General features: G+C 48.6%; 1 protein-coding gene across 5 annotated transcripts; it reads left to right on the top strand.

Annotated features, from left to right (window-relative positions):
* Window positions 1–579: 579 nt before the first annotated feature.
* Window positions 580–19,576, top strand: SALL2 (spalt like transcription factor 2). Of its 5 annotated transcripts, none has more exons than XM_074393207.1 (3): window positions 580–848; window positions 14,230–17,057; window positions 17,645–19,576. In XM_074393207.1, exons 1-3 carry the CDS (start codon window positions 776–778, stop codon window positions 17,879–17,881), a joined length of 3,138 nt encoding a protein of 1,045 aa, XP_074249308.1. In that variant the 5' UTR covers window positions 580–775; the 3' UTR covers window positions 17,882–19,576. The 5 variants fall into 5 exon arrangements, with proteins under 5 accessions (XP_074249308.1, XP_074249307.1, XP_074249306.1 ...); XM_074393206.1 differs by having other exon boundaries at window positions 14,230–14,547; window positions 14,668–17,750; XM_010335077.3 differs by lacking the exon at window positions 580–848 and adding an exon at window positions 13,510–13,838 and having other exon boundaries at window positions 17,645–19,575.
* Window positions 19,577–19,617: the final 41 nt, after the last annotated feature.

The raw sequence follows: 19,617 nt of genomic DNA, 5'->3' as shown, positions 1-19,617 counted from the left end.
TTAGACTACTGTCAGATACACCTGGATTCCAGGCCTGTGTCTGATACATCATAGCTGTGCACCTTTGGAGAGGTTACTTAACTTCACTGGGCTTTTTGATTCATCTTAAAGGGGATCAGCTATAAATAGTAGTAAAGCCTACTGTGCTTATCTCAGAGTTGTAATATTCAAAACACATCGCAAGTGAAAATATTCTATAAATTATAAAGAGCTATACATATATTACTCATAATCAGGATACATCAGAAGGTTATTTCAGTTTATATCCCAGAAGCAGCCACATTATCAAACAGAAGGACATAGAAATATGACAGAGCCAAAAAGCACAGTGCAGATCTTGGAGAAGAGTTAGAAAAACAAGCCAGGGACAGTCTCTTAACAGACAGCACAGGGAGAGGCCCAGGGCCCTTGCAGGGAGGAGAGGGTTAAATCCTTTCCTCTGCAGTACAAAAGAAAAGAGTGTGCGGAAAGATTAGGATTTTTGCTTTTACAATGGGAGCTGCAGAAGCGTAGGGAAGAAGCTGAAGAAAAAAAGGGGGCGTCTCCCCTTTAAAGACTTGCAAAGATTGAGAGAGAAAGAGAGAGAGAGTCAAGAACAGAGAATCAGAGAGAGAGAGAGAGGCTGTCTCTGGGAAAGGAGAACATCTCTGCTTCACAGTGATTTGCACTGGGGGAGAGGCATCAATTGGCTTCGGACCCAAAGGGGAGACGAGACCAGGTCGCCCCGGTTAAGACTAAGTGAGCGTGCCCCTCCCTCTCCCAACTCTACCCGGGAATGTCTCGGCGAAAGCAGCGGAAACCCCAACAGTTAATCTCGGACTGCGAAGGTCCCAGCGCGTCTGAGAACGGTGGGTGCCTGGGGAGGGGTGGGGGGCCCCTGAGTCCAAGCCTGTGTGGGTCAGGCCAGGGCAAGGGGAGGGCACTCGGGCCATGGGCGAAACCAGACGGGGGCGGACTTGGTCACTGAGGGTTTGAAGGAGTTGAGATGCAGGGAGTAAAAAGATGACCCACGCTGGGAAGAAGCCCCGCTTGTTACTCGGGATTGATTCTGTTTGTGTTTTCCTTGTTTTTCTCTGGATGAAATGGAGTTTTCAAACTGGCTCTGTCTCCCCACCCAAGAGTTTTCTCCTCAGGTCTCCCTTTGCTCACTGGTCTTTGTGCCGTTGCTAAGTAACGTCCTCAGACCTGAAGACCGTCTCTTAGGGGTGGGATTTTCCCCCCTTTTCTTTCTGGGGAGTTGGGTTGCAAGAGAATGAATTGGACAAACGTGAAGGCTCCCCTGAGGGAAACGAGAGAAAAGTTTCTCATTGTTGGGCTGAACTGAGAGCCGATCAGAGCTCCCAGAGGGAGAGAGCTAATGTTGGTCAGAATGCAGCCTGCTTTGGGGTGTGTATGCGTGTCACCTGGAGGAGAGCTGAAGGACGGGTCTGGATGAGGGGCTTGGGTTTGTGCTTAAAGGAAGGCAAAGCAAAAAAAAAAAAAAAAAAAAAAAAAAAAAAAAAAAAAAGGTGCAAGGGAACACACCTGTTACTACATGCATATCGTTTTATGAGAATATCGTGTTTTTGAAGCAACAGGTGTCCCTTATGAGGGGAAAAAAATTGCATGGGTGATTTTTTTTTTTTTAAGACAGAGTTTCACTCTTGTTTCCCAGGCTAGAATAAAATGGCATGATCTCGGCTCACTGCAACCTCCACCTCCCAGGCTCAAGCGATTCTCCTCCTGAGTAGCTGGGATTACAGGCACCCGCCACCATTCCCGGCTAATTTTTGTATTTTTAGTAGATGTGGGGTTTCACCATGTTGGCCAGACTGGTCTCCAACTCCTGACCTCAGGTGATCTGCCTGCCTCAGCCTCCGAAAGTACTGAGATTACAGGTGTGAGCCACAACGCCTGGCCCCTGAATGTATTCTTCCATTAAGTGACTGGCAGACAGTAGAGCAGGCAGGGAATTGAAGGGTGAAATTGTCCAGAGTGTGAGAGACAGAGGGAAAATGAGGGCAAAAACTTAAATTTTGTAATGCTCAGGGCTGGTGGTGCTCACTCCACTAAACCGGGGTTTGAAAAGCTTGCTTGATTGTGAGTATATCTGAGCTAGGGTATGGGAATCTATATATTTTGCAAGTGTCCAAGTAATTTTTAGGATCAAAGAAGTTTTGGACATACTTGTCAGTCATATGGCTCCATATGTGCACACTATCCTGGCTCCAGAGAGGCAACTCTAGCATACAGTTGATACACCCAACAATATAGTATAGAATTAAGCACAAGCATTCTGAAACCAGACTTTCAGACAAATCCCAGCTCCACCACTTGGTTAGCTGTGGGACCATGGCTAGCTTATTTTGCCTCTCTATGCTTCAGTTTCCTCATCTGAAGTAAAGCAGAGATGTGTATACTAGCTACCTCATTAGGTTGTTGTGAAAATCTAAATGAGTTAATATGTGTAAAACTCTTGGAAAAATACCTAGCATAAATAAGTGCCTAATACGTGTAGTAAAGTACCTAGCATAAATAAGTGTTTAATATGTGTAAATATTCTTTTTTTTTTTTTTTTGAGACGGAGTTTCGCTCTTGTTACCCAGGCTGGAGTGCAATGGCACCATCTCGGCTCACCGCAACCTCCGACTCCTGGGTTCAGGCAATTCTCCTGCCTCAGCCTCCTAAGTAACTGGGATTACAGGCACGCACCACCATGCCCAGCTAATTTTTTGTATTTTTAGTAGAGACGGGGTTTCACCTTGTTGACCAGGATGGTCTCGATCTCTTGACCTCGTGATCCACCCGCCTCGGCCTCCCAAAATGCTGGGATTACAGGCTTGAGCCACCACGCACGCCCGGCTGTAAATATTCTTTTTTTTTTTTTTTTTTTTTTTTTTTTTTTTTTTTTTTTTAGAGACGGAGTTTTCGCTCTTGTTACCCAGGCTGGAGTGCAATGGCGCGATCTCGGCTCACCGCAACCTCCGCCTCCTGGGTTCAGGCAAGTCTCCTGCCTCAGCCTCCTGAGTAGCTGGGATTAAAGGCACGCGCCACCATGCCCAGCTAATTTTTTGTATTTCTAGTAGAGACGGGGTTTCACCATGTTGACCAGGATGGTCTCGATCTCTTGACCTCGTGATCCACCCGCCTCGGCCTCCCAAAGTGCTGGGATTACAGGCTTGAGCCACCACGCCCGGCCTGTAAATATTCTTAATATCATTTGTGAATGCAGTGGCACTTCCTGCAAGACCAAAACTCAGGAACCTCTTGGCAAATGTCAGCATTTCTTTATGAGACATGTGCCATGAAAAGCTCTAAGGTAGTGTATTGGTGGTAATTAAAATTAATTATAGATTAAACTTGCCTTAGCAAACAAAAACAAAAGCCTGAGGTCAAATCAGTGCTCCATGTGCTATGAAATAACCTTAACATATTATGTTTGGGGCAGAACACATCCTCCCCAAATCACTGCTTTTCTGGGATCCTACTGTGCCCATGTTTAGAGGTTCTGTGGTGACGGCATCCTTCCCTCCTGAGACACATTAACCCTTCTTAATGCTGCTATAGGCCGGATGTTTCCTACTTGTGCTCTACAGGAGACTTCCCCTAGAGCCCCAACTCTTTTCCAGAGCTGCCTCTCAGTTCTGCTCCCCTGCTGGTTTGACTGTGGAAGTTTGCTGAACACCCCTCCAAGGCGCCAAGAAGCACCCTCTCCTCTTCTTCCTACTTCTCCCATCTGCTCACCCATTCCCCATACCACAGCTGAGGAAAACTATTCTGTGAGGGAGTCAAAAGCTATCTTTAACAGCTGTCCTGAATGGATTTTCAAGCCCTTTAAGATATAGCTCCCACTTGGGGGCATGGTAATGCTGCTACAAAGCCATCCCCATAGAAACAGGAAAGGGCATCAACACATTTTTGATGAAAATTTGCCTTTGAGCGATGAAAGGCAGAAACAAACGTAAGGAGCGAGAAAGCGGTAGTACCCTCTGTTAAGATCTACCTTAAGAAAGCCTAAGGGTTCTCTCATCAGAATTCCCCTGGAGTGGAAGGTCCAAGGCTACTTACGATTTAGATGTCTTGGATGTCATTAGGCCTTGTCAGCAAGATGAGGTGGCTCTATTTGATCATATCTAAAATTCTTTCTTGATCTTACAAGCTTATAATATATAAGTTTCACATTTCCTGCTTTGTTGTTTGTTTTGGTTTGTTTTTTTTTTGAGATGGAGTCTCGCTCTATCAGGCTGGAACGCAGTGGCAGGATTTTGGCTCACTGTAACCTCCACCTCCAAGGTTCAAGCAATTCTCCTGCCTCAGCCTCCTAAGTAGCTGGGAATACCGGTGCCTGCCACCACGCCTGTCTGATTTTTTGTATTTTTAGTAGAGGCGGGGTTTCACCATGTTAACCAGGATGGTCTCCTGACCTCGCCATCTGGTCAGCCTGGCCTCCCGAAGTACTGAGATTACAGGTGTGAGCCCCATGCTGGGTCCTTTTTTTCTTTTAAACTAATAAATTTTCTTCTTCATGCATGGGGCAGCATCCATTCTGCAAAATACAACGAGAGCTCTCCTTTCCCCTAATCTTTTGTAGACAGGGTTTCTATTCACTTATGTGATCTTCAGGCATCTGACTTCCTTCTATCCCAGGGCATGCCCCACAGTTAAGTAGGAAGGGCTCTTATTTAGGAGCACACTGTGTCCTTTGGTGCACCTGTGAAATTATGGATATCATCATGAGTATCAGCAGACATTTATTTAGTAGTCTAGAGTGCCAGTAATGTTTTCAGGAGTCTTTTGCCTTCTTTTAAGCAGTATGTACCATATACAACAAGCAAATGCTGAGCCTTTGTTACACATTTTAAAAGCCTCAATGCTGCAGTGACCTGAGACATCACCAAGAAACAGTCTGAGAAATCTGTTTTCTAGCCATTTTTGCTCAGATTCCCTGACCAGAACATCAAAACCTAACAGAATAGTTATTGCATGTAAGTGATGGGCAGGAAATACTCCATTTACTTAAAAACTCTGGAGAGGAAAAAAAATTCTCTCTCCCTTACAGAGTCAAGAAATCTGGATTACAGAACATAAAGGATGTGACTGGGGAAAAATGCAAATCAGCACATCTGGGAAATGAAGGAACAATCAGAAACCCAGATATTTAGTGAGAAGGAGAAACCAGGACAGCAGCCAAACAGATCTAGAGGGAGAGAGGGGAGTACTTTAGATGGAAGTTGGCAGACAGCAAGAACAGCAAGAGAGGAAAGAAGGCAAAAGTAGGGTTTGGGGGGCTCTGTTTACATTTGGAAGTAGAGAGCCTCATCTCTCAGGTTATTGACCCCTGGGCCACTCAATCCTAGGTATCCCCAGATCAGAAAAACACATTTCGGAAGAGAGAGTTATCTCAGGCCTGGTGTAACAGAGCACTAGATAAGAAAACAGAAAGGCCGGGCGCGGTGGCTCAAGCCTGTAATCCCAGCACTTTGGGAGGCCGAGGAGGGTGGATCACAAGGTCGAGAGATCGAGACCATCCTGGTCAACATGGTGAAACCCCGTCTCTACTAAAAATACAAAAAATTAGCTGGGCGTGGTGGCGCGTGCCTGTAATCCCAGCTACTCAGGAGGCTGAGGCAGGAGAATTGCCTGAACCCGGGAGGCGGAGGTTGCGGTGAGCCGAGATCGCGCCATTGCACTCCAGCCTGGGTAACAAGAGCGAAACTCCGTCTCAAAAAAAAAAAAAAAAAAAAAAAAAGAAAACAGAAAACTTGGTTTTCAATCCAGTGTGGACCTTGAAGCTATGTGACCTTGGGCACATGTGACCTTCCTTTTCCTAGGACTTCATTCAGCTTTTGACATTCCAGTAACAACTAACACTCATCACCAATATTTTTGGAGTAATCAGGCACTGTGCTAGGCCCTTTTTGCATTTCCTCTTTTTCCTCTCAACTTCCTTATTATTACATTAATAATTAAAGCAAAAATTTTGGGTTGGGTGCAGTGGCTCATGCCTGTAATCCCAGCACTTTGGGAGGCCAAGGTGGGCAGATCACTTGAGGTTAGGAGTTCGAGAACAGCCTGGCCAATATGGTGAAACCCCCATCTCTACTAAAGATTAAAAAAAAAAAAAAAAAAAAAATTAGCCAGGTGTGGTGGCACACCCTTGTAGTCCCAGCTACTTGGGAGGCTGAGGCAGTAGAATCTCTTGAACCTGGAAAGTGGAGGTTGCAGTGAGCCGCGATCACACCATTGCACTCCAGCCTGGGTGACAGCAAGACTCCATCTCAAAAAAAAATTTTCTTTTTTGTAAATTTTTTTTTTTTTTTTTTTTTTTTTTTTTTTTTTTTTTTTTTTGAGACGGAGTTTCGCTCTTGTTACCCAGGCTGGAGTGCAATGGCGCGATCTCGGCTCACCGCAACCTCCGCCTCCTGGGTTCAGGCAATTCTCCTGCCTCAGCCTCCTGAGTAGCTGGGATTACAGGCACGCGCCACCACGCCCAGCTAGTTTTTTGTATTTTTAGTAGAGACGGGGTTTCACCATGTTGACCAGGATGGTCTCGATCTCTCGACCTCGTGATCCACCCGCCTCGGCCTCCCAAAGTGCTGGGATTACAGGCTTGAGCCACCGCGCCCGGCCTTTTTTTTTTTTTTTTGAGGCGGAGTTTCACTCTTGTTATCCAGGCTGGAGTGCAATGGCGCGATCTTGGCTCACTGCAACCTCCGTCTCCTGGGTTCAAGCAATTCTCCTGCCTCAGCCTCCCGAGTAGCTGGGACTACAGGTGTGCACCACCATGCCCAGCTAATTTTTGTATTTTTAGTAGAGATGGGGTTTCACCATGTTGACCAGGATGGTCTCGATCTCTTGACCTCGTGATCCACCCGCCTCGGCCTCCCAAAGTGCTGGGATTACAGGCTTGAGCCACTGCGCCCGGCGTAAATTTTTTTAATTGTAGTAAAATATATGTAATAAAATTTACAATTTTAACCTTTTTTTTTTTTTTTTTTTTTTTTTGAGACAGTCTTGCTCTGTCACCCAGGCTGGAGTGCAGTGGCATGATCTCAGCTCACTGCAATCTCCACCTCCCAGGTTCCAACAGTTCTCCTGCCTCAGCCTCTCCTGCCTGAGCCTCACCCTCCTTGGCCTCCCAAAGTGCTGGGATTAGAGGCGTGAGCAACCGTGCCCGGCACTTAACCATTTTTAAGTATACAATTCAGTGGCATTAAGTACATTCACTATGTAACCATTAACACTATCTGTTTCAAGAACTTTTTCATCATCAAACAGAAACTCTGTAACCATTTAAAAATAAATCCCCTTGGCCGGGCGCGGTGGCTCAAGCCTGTAATCCCAGCACTTTGGGAGGCCGAGGCGGGTGGATCACGAGGTCGAGAGATCGAGACCGTCCTGGTCAACATGGTGAAACCCCATCTCTACTAAAAGTGCAAAAAAAAAAATTAGCTGGGCATGGTGGCACGTGCCTGTAATCCCAGCTACTCAGGAGGCTGAGGCAGGAGAATTGCCTGAGCCCGGGAGGCGGAGGTTGCGGTGAGCCGAGATCCCGCCATTGCACTCCAGCCTAGGTAACGAGAGCGAAACTCCGTCTCAAAAAAAAAAAAAAAAAGAGTTTTCTTATGTTTGAGCTAAGATATTCTGTTCTGGAAACAAATATATTTTTCTCAGCACTAGGTGTACAAATTATTGTGCCTGTTAGTCTACTATGTTACACGGGCCATAGATACTTTAGCAGGTCTGGGTGGCAAAGGATTGTTATGTGTCTACATTTAGGAGACAGGAGTAAGGAGGATAAGATGAGATATTTCTCTAAGAAGTAGTCAGTAGAAATAGTTACAGAATCAATTCATAATTATGGAAGCTACCAATAAGCATTGTTCAGTGTTAATAATAAGTAAGTGGGCTAGGTGCAGTGGCTTACATCTGTAATCCCAGTACTTTGTGAGGATAAGGCAGGAGGATCCTTTGAACCCAAGTATTCCAGACAGCCTGGGCAACATAGTGAGACCCCGTCTCTACAAAAAAATTTTTTTTTTTTTTTTTTTTTTTGAGACGGAGTTTCACTCTTGTTACCCAGGCTGGAGTGCAATGGCGCGATCTCGGCTCACCGCAACCTCCGCCTCCTGGGTTCAGGCAATTCTCCTGCCTCAGCCTCCTGAGTAGCTGGAATTACAGGCACGTGCCACCATGCCCAGCTAATTTTTTTGTATTTTTTTTAGTAGAGACGGGGTTTCACCATGTTGACCAGGATGGTCTCGATCTCTCGACCTCGTGATCCACCCGCCTCGGCCTCCCAAAGTGCTGGGATTACAGGCTTGAGCCACCGCGCCCGGCCTAAAAAATTTTTTTTAATTAGTTGGGCATGATTGTGCATGCCTGTAGTTCCAGCTACTCAAGAGGCTGAGGTGGGAGGATCACCTAAGCCTGGGACATCGAGTCTTCAATGAGCTGTGATTGTCCCACTGCACTCCAGCCTGGACAACAGAGTGAGACTATCTCCAAAAAAAAAGAAAAAAAGAGTAAGTTAGTTTAGGCAGGTGCTTATATAGTGTGCTTTGTTCCCCTAATGGAGGGATGATGCTTGAACTCTGTAGAACAAAACCTTTCAGCTTACAATTAAAAATATGGGCTGGGCATAGATTACGCCTGTAATCCAAGCACTTTGGAGGCCAAGGTGGGCGGATCACCTGAGATCGGGAGTTCAAGACCAGCCTGACCAACATGGTGAAACTCCATCTTTAAAAAAAAAAAAAGAAAAAGAAATAAAAAAATATATGGTTCAAAAATCAAAGAAAAAAAATATATGCTTCAAGATACCCATATCTGGGAAATAAATGCAGTCGTTTAAATTTACAGTAATGTGCTGAGCACAGTGGCTCATGCCCGTAACCCCAGCACTTCGGGAGGCCAAGGTGGGTGCAGAGCACTTGAGGTTGGGAGTTCAAGACCACTCTGGCCAATATGATGAAATCCTGTCTCTACAAAAAATTCAAAAAAAAAAATAGCTGGGTGTGGTGGCTCATGCCTATAGTCCCAGCTACTTGGGAGGCTGAGGCAGGAAAATCACTTTAACCTGGGAGGCGGAGGTTGCAGTGAGCTGAGATCATGCCACTTCACTCCAGCCTGAGTGACAGAGCAAGACTCTGTCTCAAAAAAATAACAAACAAACAAAAAAAACAAGAAAACACCTTACAGTATGGTGTAAATTATATCAAATTCTATTCATGGAAGCAGATTTTTCACTGGGAAAGGATACAAGGAAGCTAATTGTGGTTGTGGGCACTGTAGGGAGGGAAACTGACAGGAGGGTTTAGCTTTGAGAGTTCATTTTGTCTGTGTCGCAACTGTGGCCAAGTTTACCTCAGATAAGATTTGTGAGGAGCAGGGTGGAAGGTGTGATGGAAAGGGCAGTCCAGTCTTCTGACACTGTGGTCTCATCATTGTGTCACCATCTTTGTGTTTTCATTGGAATCACCTGAGGAGCTTGTTTGTTTGTTTGTTTGTTTGTTTGTTTTGAGACGGAGTTTAGCTCTTGTTACCCAGGCTGGAGTGCAATGGCGCGATCTCCGCTCACCGCAACCTCCGCCTCCTGGGTTCAGGCAATTCTCCTGCCTCAGCCTCCTGAGTAGCTGGGATTACAGGCACGTGCCACCATGCCCAGCTAATTTTTTGTATTTTTATTAGAGACAGGGTTTCACCATGTTGACCAGGATGGTCTTGATCTCTCGACCTCGTGATCCACCCGCCTCGGCCTCCCAAAGTGCTGGGATTACAGGCTTGAGCCACCGCGCCCGGCCTCACCTGAGGAGCTTTATAAAACTAATGCCTGGATCCTATCCTCAGGGATTTAAGTTTGGTTGATTTGTTTATTTTGTAGAGATGGGGGTCTCACTATGTTATGAAGGCTGGTCTCAAACTCCTGGCCTCAAGCGATCCTCCTGCCTTGGCCTCCAGAAATAGTAGGATTATAGGCACAAGCTACCCACTGTGCCTAAATGTTATTTTCTCTCTCTGTCTTTTTTTTTTTTTTTTTTTTTTTTTTGTTTTTGAAATGGGGTCTCAAACTGTTGAATTCAAGTGATCTTCCAACCTCAGCCTTCAGAGTAGCTGACTACAAGGCACAGGCCACTGTACCTCAACATAAAAATTTAAAAACTCGGGCCGGGCGCAGTGGCTCACGCCTGTAATCCCAGCACTTTGGGAGGCTGAGGCGGGTGGATCACGATGTCAAGAGATCGAGATCATCCTGGTCAACATGGTGAAACCCCGTCTCTACTAAAAATACAAAAAATTAGCTGGACATGGTGGTGCATGCCTGTAATCCCAGCTACTCAGGAGGCTGAGGCAGGAGAATTGCCTGAACCCAGGAGGCGGAGGTTGCGGTGAGCCGAGATCGTGCCATTGCACTCCAGCCTGGGTAACAGGAGTGAAACTCCGTCTCAAAAAAAAAAAAAAAAAAAAGTCTCTCCCAGTAATCCTAATGGGCAGCAAAATTTGAGAACCACTGTTCAAATGTATGACCCTGCTACATAGAACCACCTATTTTTCTCTTTGTTCTCCTCCACAGTTGTCTCTCAAGCCTAAAGCAGCAATTTGATGGGACGCTAGGTTTAGAGAGGAAGCCACCTGGTTTCCTTTTTCTTTGTCATTTCAGCTTTCTGTAAGTTTAAGCAAGCTTGTCCACGTCTTAGTTCCATATCCACCCTGGACTTTGCATGTGACCGGGGATAGCTTACCTCACCTTATCTGCTATCTAGGGACACCATCACCCGTTTAGTTTATCCCTGCATTTGTGACTTCATTCATGTTTATGTAAGAATCCTGCTCCCCTTTTCAGGATAGGCAGTGAGTGCAAAGTGGTGAGAAATGGAGGGTTCCTCTTACAGGTGGCTGTTGATCCAGTCACCTTTCACCAGGGACTAAATTTACCTTAAAGAAGAGCGTAGATCAAATTACGCATCAGAAAGCACATTTCATTAAAGAGCAAGAAAGGGGACAGTGTTTCCCAGGAGAAGATGAAAAGAAAAGGATTTCTTTTCTTGTCAGAAGACTTGACAAAACAGCAACTGGATATCAAATGTTCAATGCTAATTAACAAATGCTCAGTAGAAAGGCTCCATCTGATTCCCTCTCCCTGACTAAGGCCAGGGAGCAAATGGCAGGTAGAAGCCACACAGGGCCCTTTCTTTAGCATTAGGGAAACCATACGTTGTTGATGTGCTTGAGAAAGCACTGGACAGGAGTCCAAATTCTGAATGCTTGCTTCACTGAATTACTGTGTGAACTTGGAAAAGTCACTTAACCTCTCCAAGCTTCAATTTCCTTATCTGTAAAAATAAACCGCATTGCACAAAACTGTGACTTGCCATAAACTGAAATAGAACCCCCCTCCCTCATTTGTAAGGTCAGGCCTGGAGGCACGGAACCCATCCATTTCACAGTCATGACTCACAATGCTAAGAGCCTTATTATCTGAAGTTTCAAAACACAATTCAGTAAAATGTTTTAAATTTAAAAACACAGGCAAAATTTTTGTTGAAAAGTAGAAGTTACTAATATTTTAAATAGGTTGTTTCAGCTCCCACCTCCCACAAAAAAAAGACCTCCTACCTTTGAAATATGCCGCTGGTATTAGCCAATATGTTACTTCAGAAATTAGTAAGATTAACAAGCAACATGAAAAACAGATCTAATTTTAGTATATATGTATTTAAGGTTACCTTGATTATTTTACTACCAACAATGTAAATTCTCTAATTGATACAATTCAGGACTCCCCAAACTTTAAGTCTCACATGTGGCTGGGTGCAGTGGCTTACACCTGTAATCCCCGCACTTTGGGAAGCTGAGGCAGGCTGATCAGTAGGCAGGTGCCTCAGGAGGCTGAAGCAGGAGAATCGCTTGAACCCGGAAGGTGGAGGTAGCAGTGAGCAGACACCATGCCATTGCACGCCAGTCTGGGTGACAGAGTGAGACTTCATCTCAAAAAAAAAAAAAAAGTCTCACATGTACACATTAAATTTTTAGACTTTTTTGTTTTTTAAGAGATGAGGTCCCGCTATGTTGCTGAAGCTGGAGGGCAGTGGTTATTTACAGGTGTGATCATAGCTCGCTGCAGCCTCAAACTCCTGGACTGAAGTAATTCTCCTGCTTCAGCCTCCCAAGTAGCTGGACTACAGGTGTGTACCACCATAACTGGTTTACACATTAGTATTGTCAAATTTTTCAATCTTTTGTCCCCACGATATTTTTCTGAGTAAGATAATGCAGCTACAATATTACTACTTTATGAAGAGGGAAATGGTGGTATATCATGGTGTGACTGACTACCGTGTCTCAATTTTTCAGCGAGGCAAGAATAGAACTGGGATTAGAACAATTTAGGTTTACTGACGCCCAGGGAAACTACCAAACCAAGGACTTGTGGTCACTTTCTGCATGTAAGAGAAAAAGAAAGTATTTTAGGAGGTGGGAAGCGCTTTAAGACTCATTTCAAGGTAAAAAGAGAATGCAGAATACCTGGTCCAGGAAGCATTTTATCCTTACTTATCCTCTCTGAATGGGAGGCTGCTTCTGTGATGGTGAGCAGGTGTTAGGTATTCCTAAACATTCAAACCAGGCTGGAGCTGAAAGGGCTTTAGACACTGAGGGCTGCCTGGAAGCTCCTACCGCATTGTTTCAAGAGGGCTCCCCTCCCCCCAGGTTAGAGCTGGGTGGGCCTCCTAGGCCTCGGCTGGCTAGCGTCTCCCCAAACCCACTGTCTTTAATAGTGACAGTGTGAGGAATGTTGCAAGAGGAGAATAGAGGAGGAATAGGGTAGGAAAGAGGGTACCAAATAGGAGATGGCGTATTAAATAAGCATGGACCCTATAAATTAGGTGTTGTGTAGGCCGGGCGATCCGCAGAGTAGCCTGCATTCAGCTATTATTCTGGGGGAGGAAGGGCGGTGAGTGAAGGGGCTTAGTGTTCCGCAGAGTCCTGAAATGACTTCCTTGGAAATTCTACCTTGCAGCCGCCCACCCTGAGAAACTTCTTTTGTGGAGAGGAATGGGGGTAGGGTGGGAATAGAAGTGAGAAAGACGGGACAAAACTTGGGAGTATTTTGGGGGGTGTGTGCTGGTGAAGAGTGGATGTTCTGAGCTCCCCGCTTTCCTCTGGCCCTCAGACCTCTGAGGAGATCAGCCAACCCTCTCTGGAATCCACGTTTTCCAAGCTCAGCGGATCCTTTATCCAGAGAAAAATAAGAGAAGCCTATCGCCTTGCTCTATTGAGTAGGGCTACGTTTCCCACTGTGCCCCTAGAGCTTAGGAGGGGAGGGCGGGGGGAGGAGGGTAGGCTTGGGCAAAGGCATCTGCAGACGGGGGGAGCTGGCCAGGGATGGGGAAAGGTGGACCCCCGCAGTGCTTCACCGCACCTGTCACTGCGCCTCCGGAAACTCTCCCGAGCTCTGGGCTCCCGCCCCCAAGCCCCCGCTTGCGCTTCGGTCTCCCGCCTCCTCTAGCTCCCGCCTCCCTCCTCAGCAGCTCCTCCCCATAAACTCCCCTCCTCATCAGCTCCTCCCAGATCTCCCCTCTCCCCGCTTTCTCGCTCCAGCTCCTCCCCGCCTCCTCGTTCCCCTCCCCCTCCGCCGCTGCTCCCTGCCCCCGCCGTCGCCGCGGATCTCCGTCTCCGCAGTCTGGGCCGCTGGGTGCAGACGCTGCCGCAGACCCAGCGGCCACAGCCGCCTCCCTCAATCCCAGTATCCATTGTCTCCCGCCCCACCTGGCCCTCCACTTCCCCCACAACCATGGCGCACGAATCCGGGAGGAGCTCTCGTCTTGGGGTGCCCTGCGGGGAGCCGGCAGAGCTCGGAGGTGCGGTAGGGCCGGGCTGGGCAGGGGTGGGGGCGGAGGGGATGCACCAGGCGGTGAAGACTTTCGGTGGGCGGGAGAAAATGCATGATTCTTTGCATAGGCCCCTGGCCTCACACCTATTCCTTGAACTCGCTGGTGCCCCGGGGAAAGGGAGGGTGACTGAGGAGGGGAGTAGCATGTGCGTGCCTCCCTCCTCTGCGCCCCCAACCCTGCCCCATGCCGGGTTGTCTCCTGTCCACACTGATCAGGCCTGAGCTCTAGCCTTCACGGCCTGACGGTGAGCTCATCTCCCCACCCCCAACTAGCAGTTACTGGGCTCCTTGCTAATTAGAGCTCGGCATACCCAACCCAACTGCGCCACCCACGCTCTCTCTCCTTGTCTTCTCCCCAGGTGATGCTAGCGAGGAGGATCACCCCCAAGTCTGTGCCAAGTGCTGCGCACAATTCACTGACCCAACTGAATTCCTCGCCCACCAGAATGCATGTTCTACCGACCCTCCTGTAATGGTGATAATTGGGGGCCAGGAGAACCCCAACAGCTCTTCGGCCTCCTCTGAACCCCGGCCTGAGGGTCACAATAATCCTCAGGTCATGGACACAGAGCATAGCAACCCCTCAGATTCTGGGTCCTCCATGCCCACGGATCCCACCTGGGGCCCAGAGAGGAGAGGAGAGGAGTCTTCCGGGCATTTCCTGGTCGCTGCCACAGGTACAGCGGCTGGGGGAGGTGGGGGCCTGATCTTGGCCAGTCCAAAGCTGGGAGCAACCCCATTACCTCCAGAATCGACCCCTGCACCCCCTCCTCCTCCACCACCCCCTCCGCCCCCAGGTGTAGGCAGCGGCCACTTGAACATCCCCCTGATCCTAGAAGAGCTACGGGTGCTACAGCAGCGGCAGATCCATCAGATGCAGATGACTGAGCAAATCTGCAGGCAGGTGCTGTTGCTTGGCTCCTTAGGTCAGACGGTGGGTGCCCCTGCCAGTCCCTCAGAGCTACCTGGGACAGGGACTGCCTCTTCCACCAAGCCCCTATTACCCCTCTTCAGCCCCATCAAGCCTGTCCAAACCAGCAAGACACTGGCGTCTTCCTCCACCACCTCCTCCTCCTCTTCCTCTTCGGGAGCAGAAACACCTAAGCAGGCGTTCTTCCACCTTTACCACCCGCTGGGGTCACAGCATCCTTTTTCTGCTGGAGGGGTTGGGCGAAACCACAAACCCACCACTGCCCCCTCCCCAGCCTTGCCAGGCAGCACAGATCAGCTGATTGCCTCACCTCATCTGGCATTCCCAAGTACCACGGGACTACTGGCAGCACAGTGTCTTGGGGCAGCCCGAGGCCTTGAGGCCACTGCCTCCCCAGGGCTCCTGAAGCCAAAGAATGGAAGTGGTGAGCTGGGCTATGGAGAAGTGATGGGTCCCTTGGAGAAGCCTGGTGGAAGGCACAAATGCCGCTTCTGCGCCAAAGTATTTGGCAGTGACAGTGCCCTGCAGATCCACCTTCGTTCCCACACAGGTGAGAGACCCTATAAGTGCAATGTCTGTGGAAACCGCTTTACCACCCGTGGCAACCTCAAAGTGCATTTCCACCGGCATCGTGAGAAGTACCCACATGTGCAGATGAACCCACACCCAGTACCAGAGCACCTAGACTACGTCATCACCAGCAGTGGCTTGCCTTATGGTATGTCCGTGCCACCAGAGAAGGCTGAGGAGGAGGCAGCCACTCCAGGTGGAGGTGTTGAGCGCAAGCCTCTGGTGGCCTCTACCACAGCACTCAGTGCCACAGAGAGCCTGACTCTGTTCTCCACCAGTGCAGGCACAGCCACTGCCCCAGGACTCCCTGCTTTCAATAAGTTTGTGCTCATGAAAGCAGTGGAACCCAAGAATAAAGCTGATGAAAACACCCCCCCAGGGAGCGAGGGCTCAGCCATCAGTGGAGTGGCAGAAAGTAGCACAGCCACTCGCATGCAGCTAAGTAAGTTGGTGACTTCACTACCAAGCTGGGCACTGCTTACCAACCACTTCAAGTCCACTGGCAGCTTCCCCTTCCCCTATGTGCTAGAGCCCTTGGGGGCCTCACCCTCTGAGACATCAAAGCTGCAGCAACTGGTAGAAAAGATTGACCGACAAGGAGCCGTGGCAGTGACCTCAACTGCCTCAGGAGCCCCCACCACCTCTGCCCCTGCACCTTCATCCTCAGCCTCTTCTGGACCTAACCAGTGTGTCATCTGTCTCCGGGTGCTTAGCTGTCCTCGGGCCCTACGCCTTCATTATGGCCAACATGGAGGTGAGAGGCCCTTCAAATGCAAAGTGTGTGGCCGAGCCTTCTCCACCAGGGGTAATCTGCGTGCACATTTCGTGGGCCACAAGGCCAGTCCAGCTGCCCGGGCACAGAACTCCTGCCCCATCTGCCAGAAGAAGTTCACCAATGCTGTCACTCTGCAGCAACACGTTCGGATGCACCTGGGAGGCCAGATCCCCAACGGTGGTACTGTACTCCCTGAAGGTGGAGGAGCTGCCCAGGAGAATGGCTCCGAGCAATCTACAGTCTCCGGGGCAGGGAGCTTCCCCCAGCAGCAGTCCCAGCAGCCATCACCGGAAGAGGAGTTGTCCGAGGAGGAGGAAGAGGAGGATGAGGAAGAAGAGGAAGATGTGACTGATGAAGACTCCCTAGCAGGGAGAGGCTCAGAGAGTGGAGGTGAGAAGGCAATATCAGTGAGAGGTGATTCAGAAGAGGCATCTGGGCCAGAGGAGGAGGTGGGGACAGTGTCCACAGCAGCCACAGCTGGGAAGGAGATGGACAGTAATGAGAAAGCTCCTCAACAGTCTTCTCTGCCACCACCACCGGCACCTGACAGCCTGGATCAGCCTCAGCCAATGGAGCAGGGAAGCCGTGATGTTTCAGGAGGCAAGGAAGAGGGGGGCAAACCAGAGAGAAGCTCAAGCCCAGCATCAGCACTCACCCCAGAAGGAGAAGGCACCAGCGTGACCTTGGTGGAGGAGCTAAGTCTGCAGGAGGCAATGAGAAAGGAGCCAGGAGAGAGCAGCAGCAGAAAGGCCTGCGAAGTTTGTGGCCAGGCCTTTCCCTCCCAGACAGCTCTGGAGGAGCATCAGAAGACCCATCCCAAGGAGGGGCCGCTCTTCACTTGTGTTTTCTGCAGGCAGGGCTTTCTTGAGCGGGCTACCCTCAAGAAGCATATGCTACTGACACACCACCAGGTACAGCCCTTTGCCCCTCATGGCCCTCAGAATATTGCTGCTCTGTCTTTAGTCCCTGGCTGTTCACCTTCCATCAGCTCCCCAGGGCTCTCCCCCTTTTCCCGAAAAGACGACCCCACGATTCCATGAGCCTGTTTTTCTGTACCTGCTCCTCTTTGTCCCACAGAGCAGAAACAGCTTCACAGAAGGACCTCCCCGCTTTATGAGCCCTGATTTTGACTTTTTTCTCTTAGTTCTTAACATGATGTGTCCCTAGTGGCTTTTCTCTAGTCCCTGAGCTTGGAAATTACTGTGCTTACAAGGGGATGTCCCCCTAAGGAATTTTTCTTCCCTCCTCTTTCTTTGTACCTGAGGAAAATAGATTCCCTACAGCTTTCTCAAGGGAACCCTCTTCAGCTTCCCTGGTATGACCCTCTTCCCCTCCTCTGTCCCTCTCCCTTTCCCTTTGGCAGGTGCACCTGAGCACCTACAGCTGGAATTGCAGCCTAACCCAAAAGGGCTGGCAGCTGTCTCTGGAGGACCCAGTGCCACTCCTCTGGGGTGACCTTTCTGCTCAGCTGGTGGGTGTGGGTCCCCTATCTTTCTAGAACCAGTACGTGGCATTCCTGTTAAGTGGCCTGCCCATGAAGCCCTGGAATTCTAGCTCCACCTCCACTACCACTCCAAGCCCGGCCCCACCAGTGCTGTTTGGCCTAGGAACTGTGGCTGGGAAGGCACCTCCAACAATGGGATCCAGAGAGGCCAAGGAGAAGACAGCCCCCCTCCTATTTCAGCCTCCTGCACCCAAGGCAGTGCCTGAGAAGCCCATCGTAGACAAGAAGTAGCAAACTGTACATCCCTTCTCCCTCCCCCTGCTCCAGAAGGTGCCGGTACTGAAGATGCTCCAGTAATTAGTGACATAACCCTAGCAAGTAGGGAGAAATGAAGGGCGCAGGACAATTTTCCCAGTAAATCCCTTGATGGTCACATTAAGGCAAAGGTGTTGGGTGTGCCAAGACCTCTCCAGCTTCTCATTCATCATGGCCTCTCAAAGCTGGAAAAAAATTTTTTTGCCAAGAGGTCTTCCAGAAGATATTTGGGAAATGTGAAGTTAATTCCTATCTTTAAGGAGCATTGTTGGTCAGCATGGTTGATGAAGTAATGATGAGAGGAGCGTTAAGGAATGTTGCTAAAACAGGGCTTGCTGACACCTATGTGACTAAGAAGGTACATGATGTAAGGGAAAGGGCCTCAAATTCTTGTGAATGTGGGCATTCTGGGTAATATTCTTTCGGGCTAATAGTGGACATAGTGTGCAGAGGTGTACCAGGGATCATGGGGGATTTCCTAGCACTAGTATGCTTCTAGTTTTAGATAGCTCCCTCCTTTATTCCCTGGCCCCTTGTATTTTCCTTACCTTCCTCTTTCAAGACCCCTATCCTCCCCATTTTGCCTATCCATAGGCTAGGGCTTGTGTCTTTGCCATTGTTTGGTTCTTAGAGTCCCAGACTTTGGGAGACCAGCTCCAGGTGATGTCCTCCCTGCTTCTCTGTCTTGTAATGAGATGTAGTATTTACTCTTAACATAGGATCATTTGGAACAGGAGTTCTGAGGAGGAGAGAGCGAGGGTTTTGCGACTGACTGACTTGAACGGTTGCTTCTCCTCAAGCTGTAGGCTCCAGAGCTTCCTAACATAGTAAAATGTCAAGAACAGACAGGGGAGATATTAGTGTCTTTCCCTCTATCATTAAAGGTGTTTTAACCAAATATTTATGTGTTTCTCCTTATTTCATGATTACATAGCCAGCTGGGGTGTGATATGGGCATTCTCCAACATTGAGATTCCCTTCCCACCTACATCTCCTGCCAAAGCTGAGCATATGGTGTTGAAATCTTTACTTTATTCAGCCTTGTCCTAAGACAACCTTCAGTTAATGTAACTTCCCTGTGGAAATTGCTCCCTGTGGAGTTGGTATTCCCAAAAGGTAGGCATTTGCCCACTGTGTCCAGTCATTGTCTGGATTTTCTCTACCGAGAACCTTCCATCACTAGGCTTTTGTGTGGGTTTTGTTTGGAGGTTGGAAACTTTCTTTTCGGTCTTTCTCAAACCACAGATCAGCCTTCTGACATCAGTGAATCTGTAAAACCAAAGGGAATTAAACTTTATGATCTTTGAGTTCTGATGTCACAGTCAGAAAGAAAAAAAGATGTGATTCAACCTTAAAAATTTCTACCAAGACAAAGGAGGATTCTTAGTATTAAGAATGCAGAGGAGGGCCAGGCGTGGTGCCTCAAGCCTGTAATCCCAGCACTTTGGGAGGCCGAGGCGGGTGGATCACGAGGTCAAGAGATCGAGACCATCCTGGTCAACATGGTGAAACCCCGTCTCTACTAAAAATACTAAAAATTAGCTGGGCATGGTGGCGTGTGCCTGTAATCCCAGCTACTCAGGAGGCTGAGGCAGGAGAATTGCCTGAACCCAGGAGGCGGAGGTTGCGGTGAGCCGAGATCGCGCCATTGCACTCCAGCCTGGGCAACAAGAGCGAAACTCCGTCTCAAAAAAAAAAAAAAAAAAGAATGC

This window comes from Saimiri boliviensis, chromosome 2 (assembly GCF_048565385.1).
Source record: "Saimiri boliviensis isolate mSaiBol1 chromosome 2, mSaiBol1.pri, whole genome shotgun sequence".
NCBI classification, from domain to species: domain Eukaryota; kingdom Metazoa; phylum Chordata; class Mammalia; order Primates; family Cebidae; genus Saimiri; species Saimiri boliviensis.
This window is presented reverse-complemented; position numbering and strand designations above follow the sequence as displayed.

Coding starts and splice junctions, on each gene's coding strand:
- SALL2 (XM_074393207.1), top strand. CDS start 776: ATGTCTCGGCGAAAGCAGCGGAAACCCCAACAGTTAATCTCGGACTGC. Junction 849..14,229: donor TCCCAGCGCGTCTGAGAACG/GTGGGTGCCTGG, acceptor TCTTCTCCCCAG/GTGATGCTAGCGAGGAGGAT. Junction 17,058..17,644: donor TGCTACTGACACACCACCAG/GTACAGCCCTTT, acceptor CTATCTTTCTAG/AACCAGTACGTGGCATTCCT.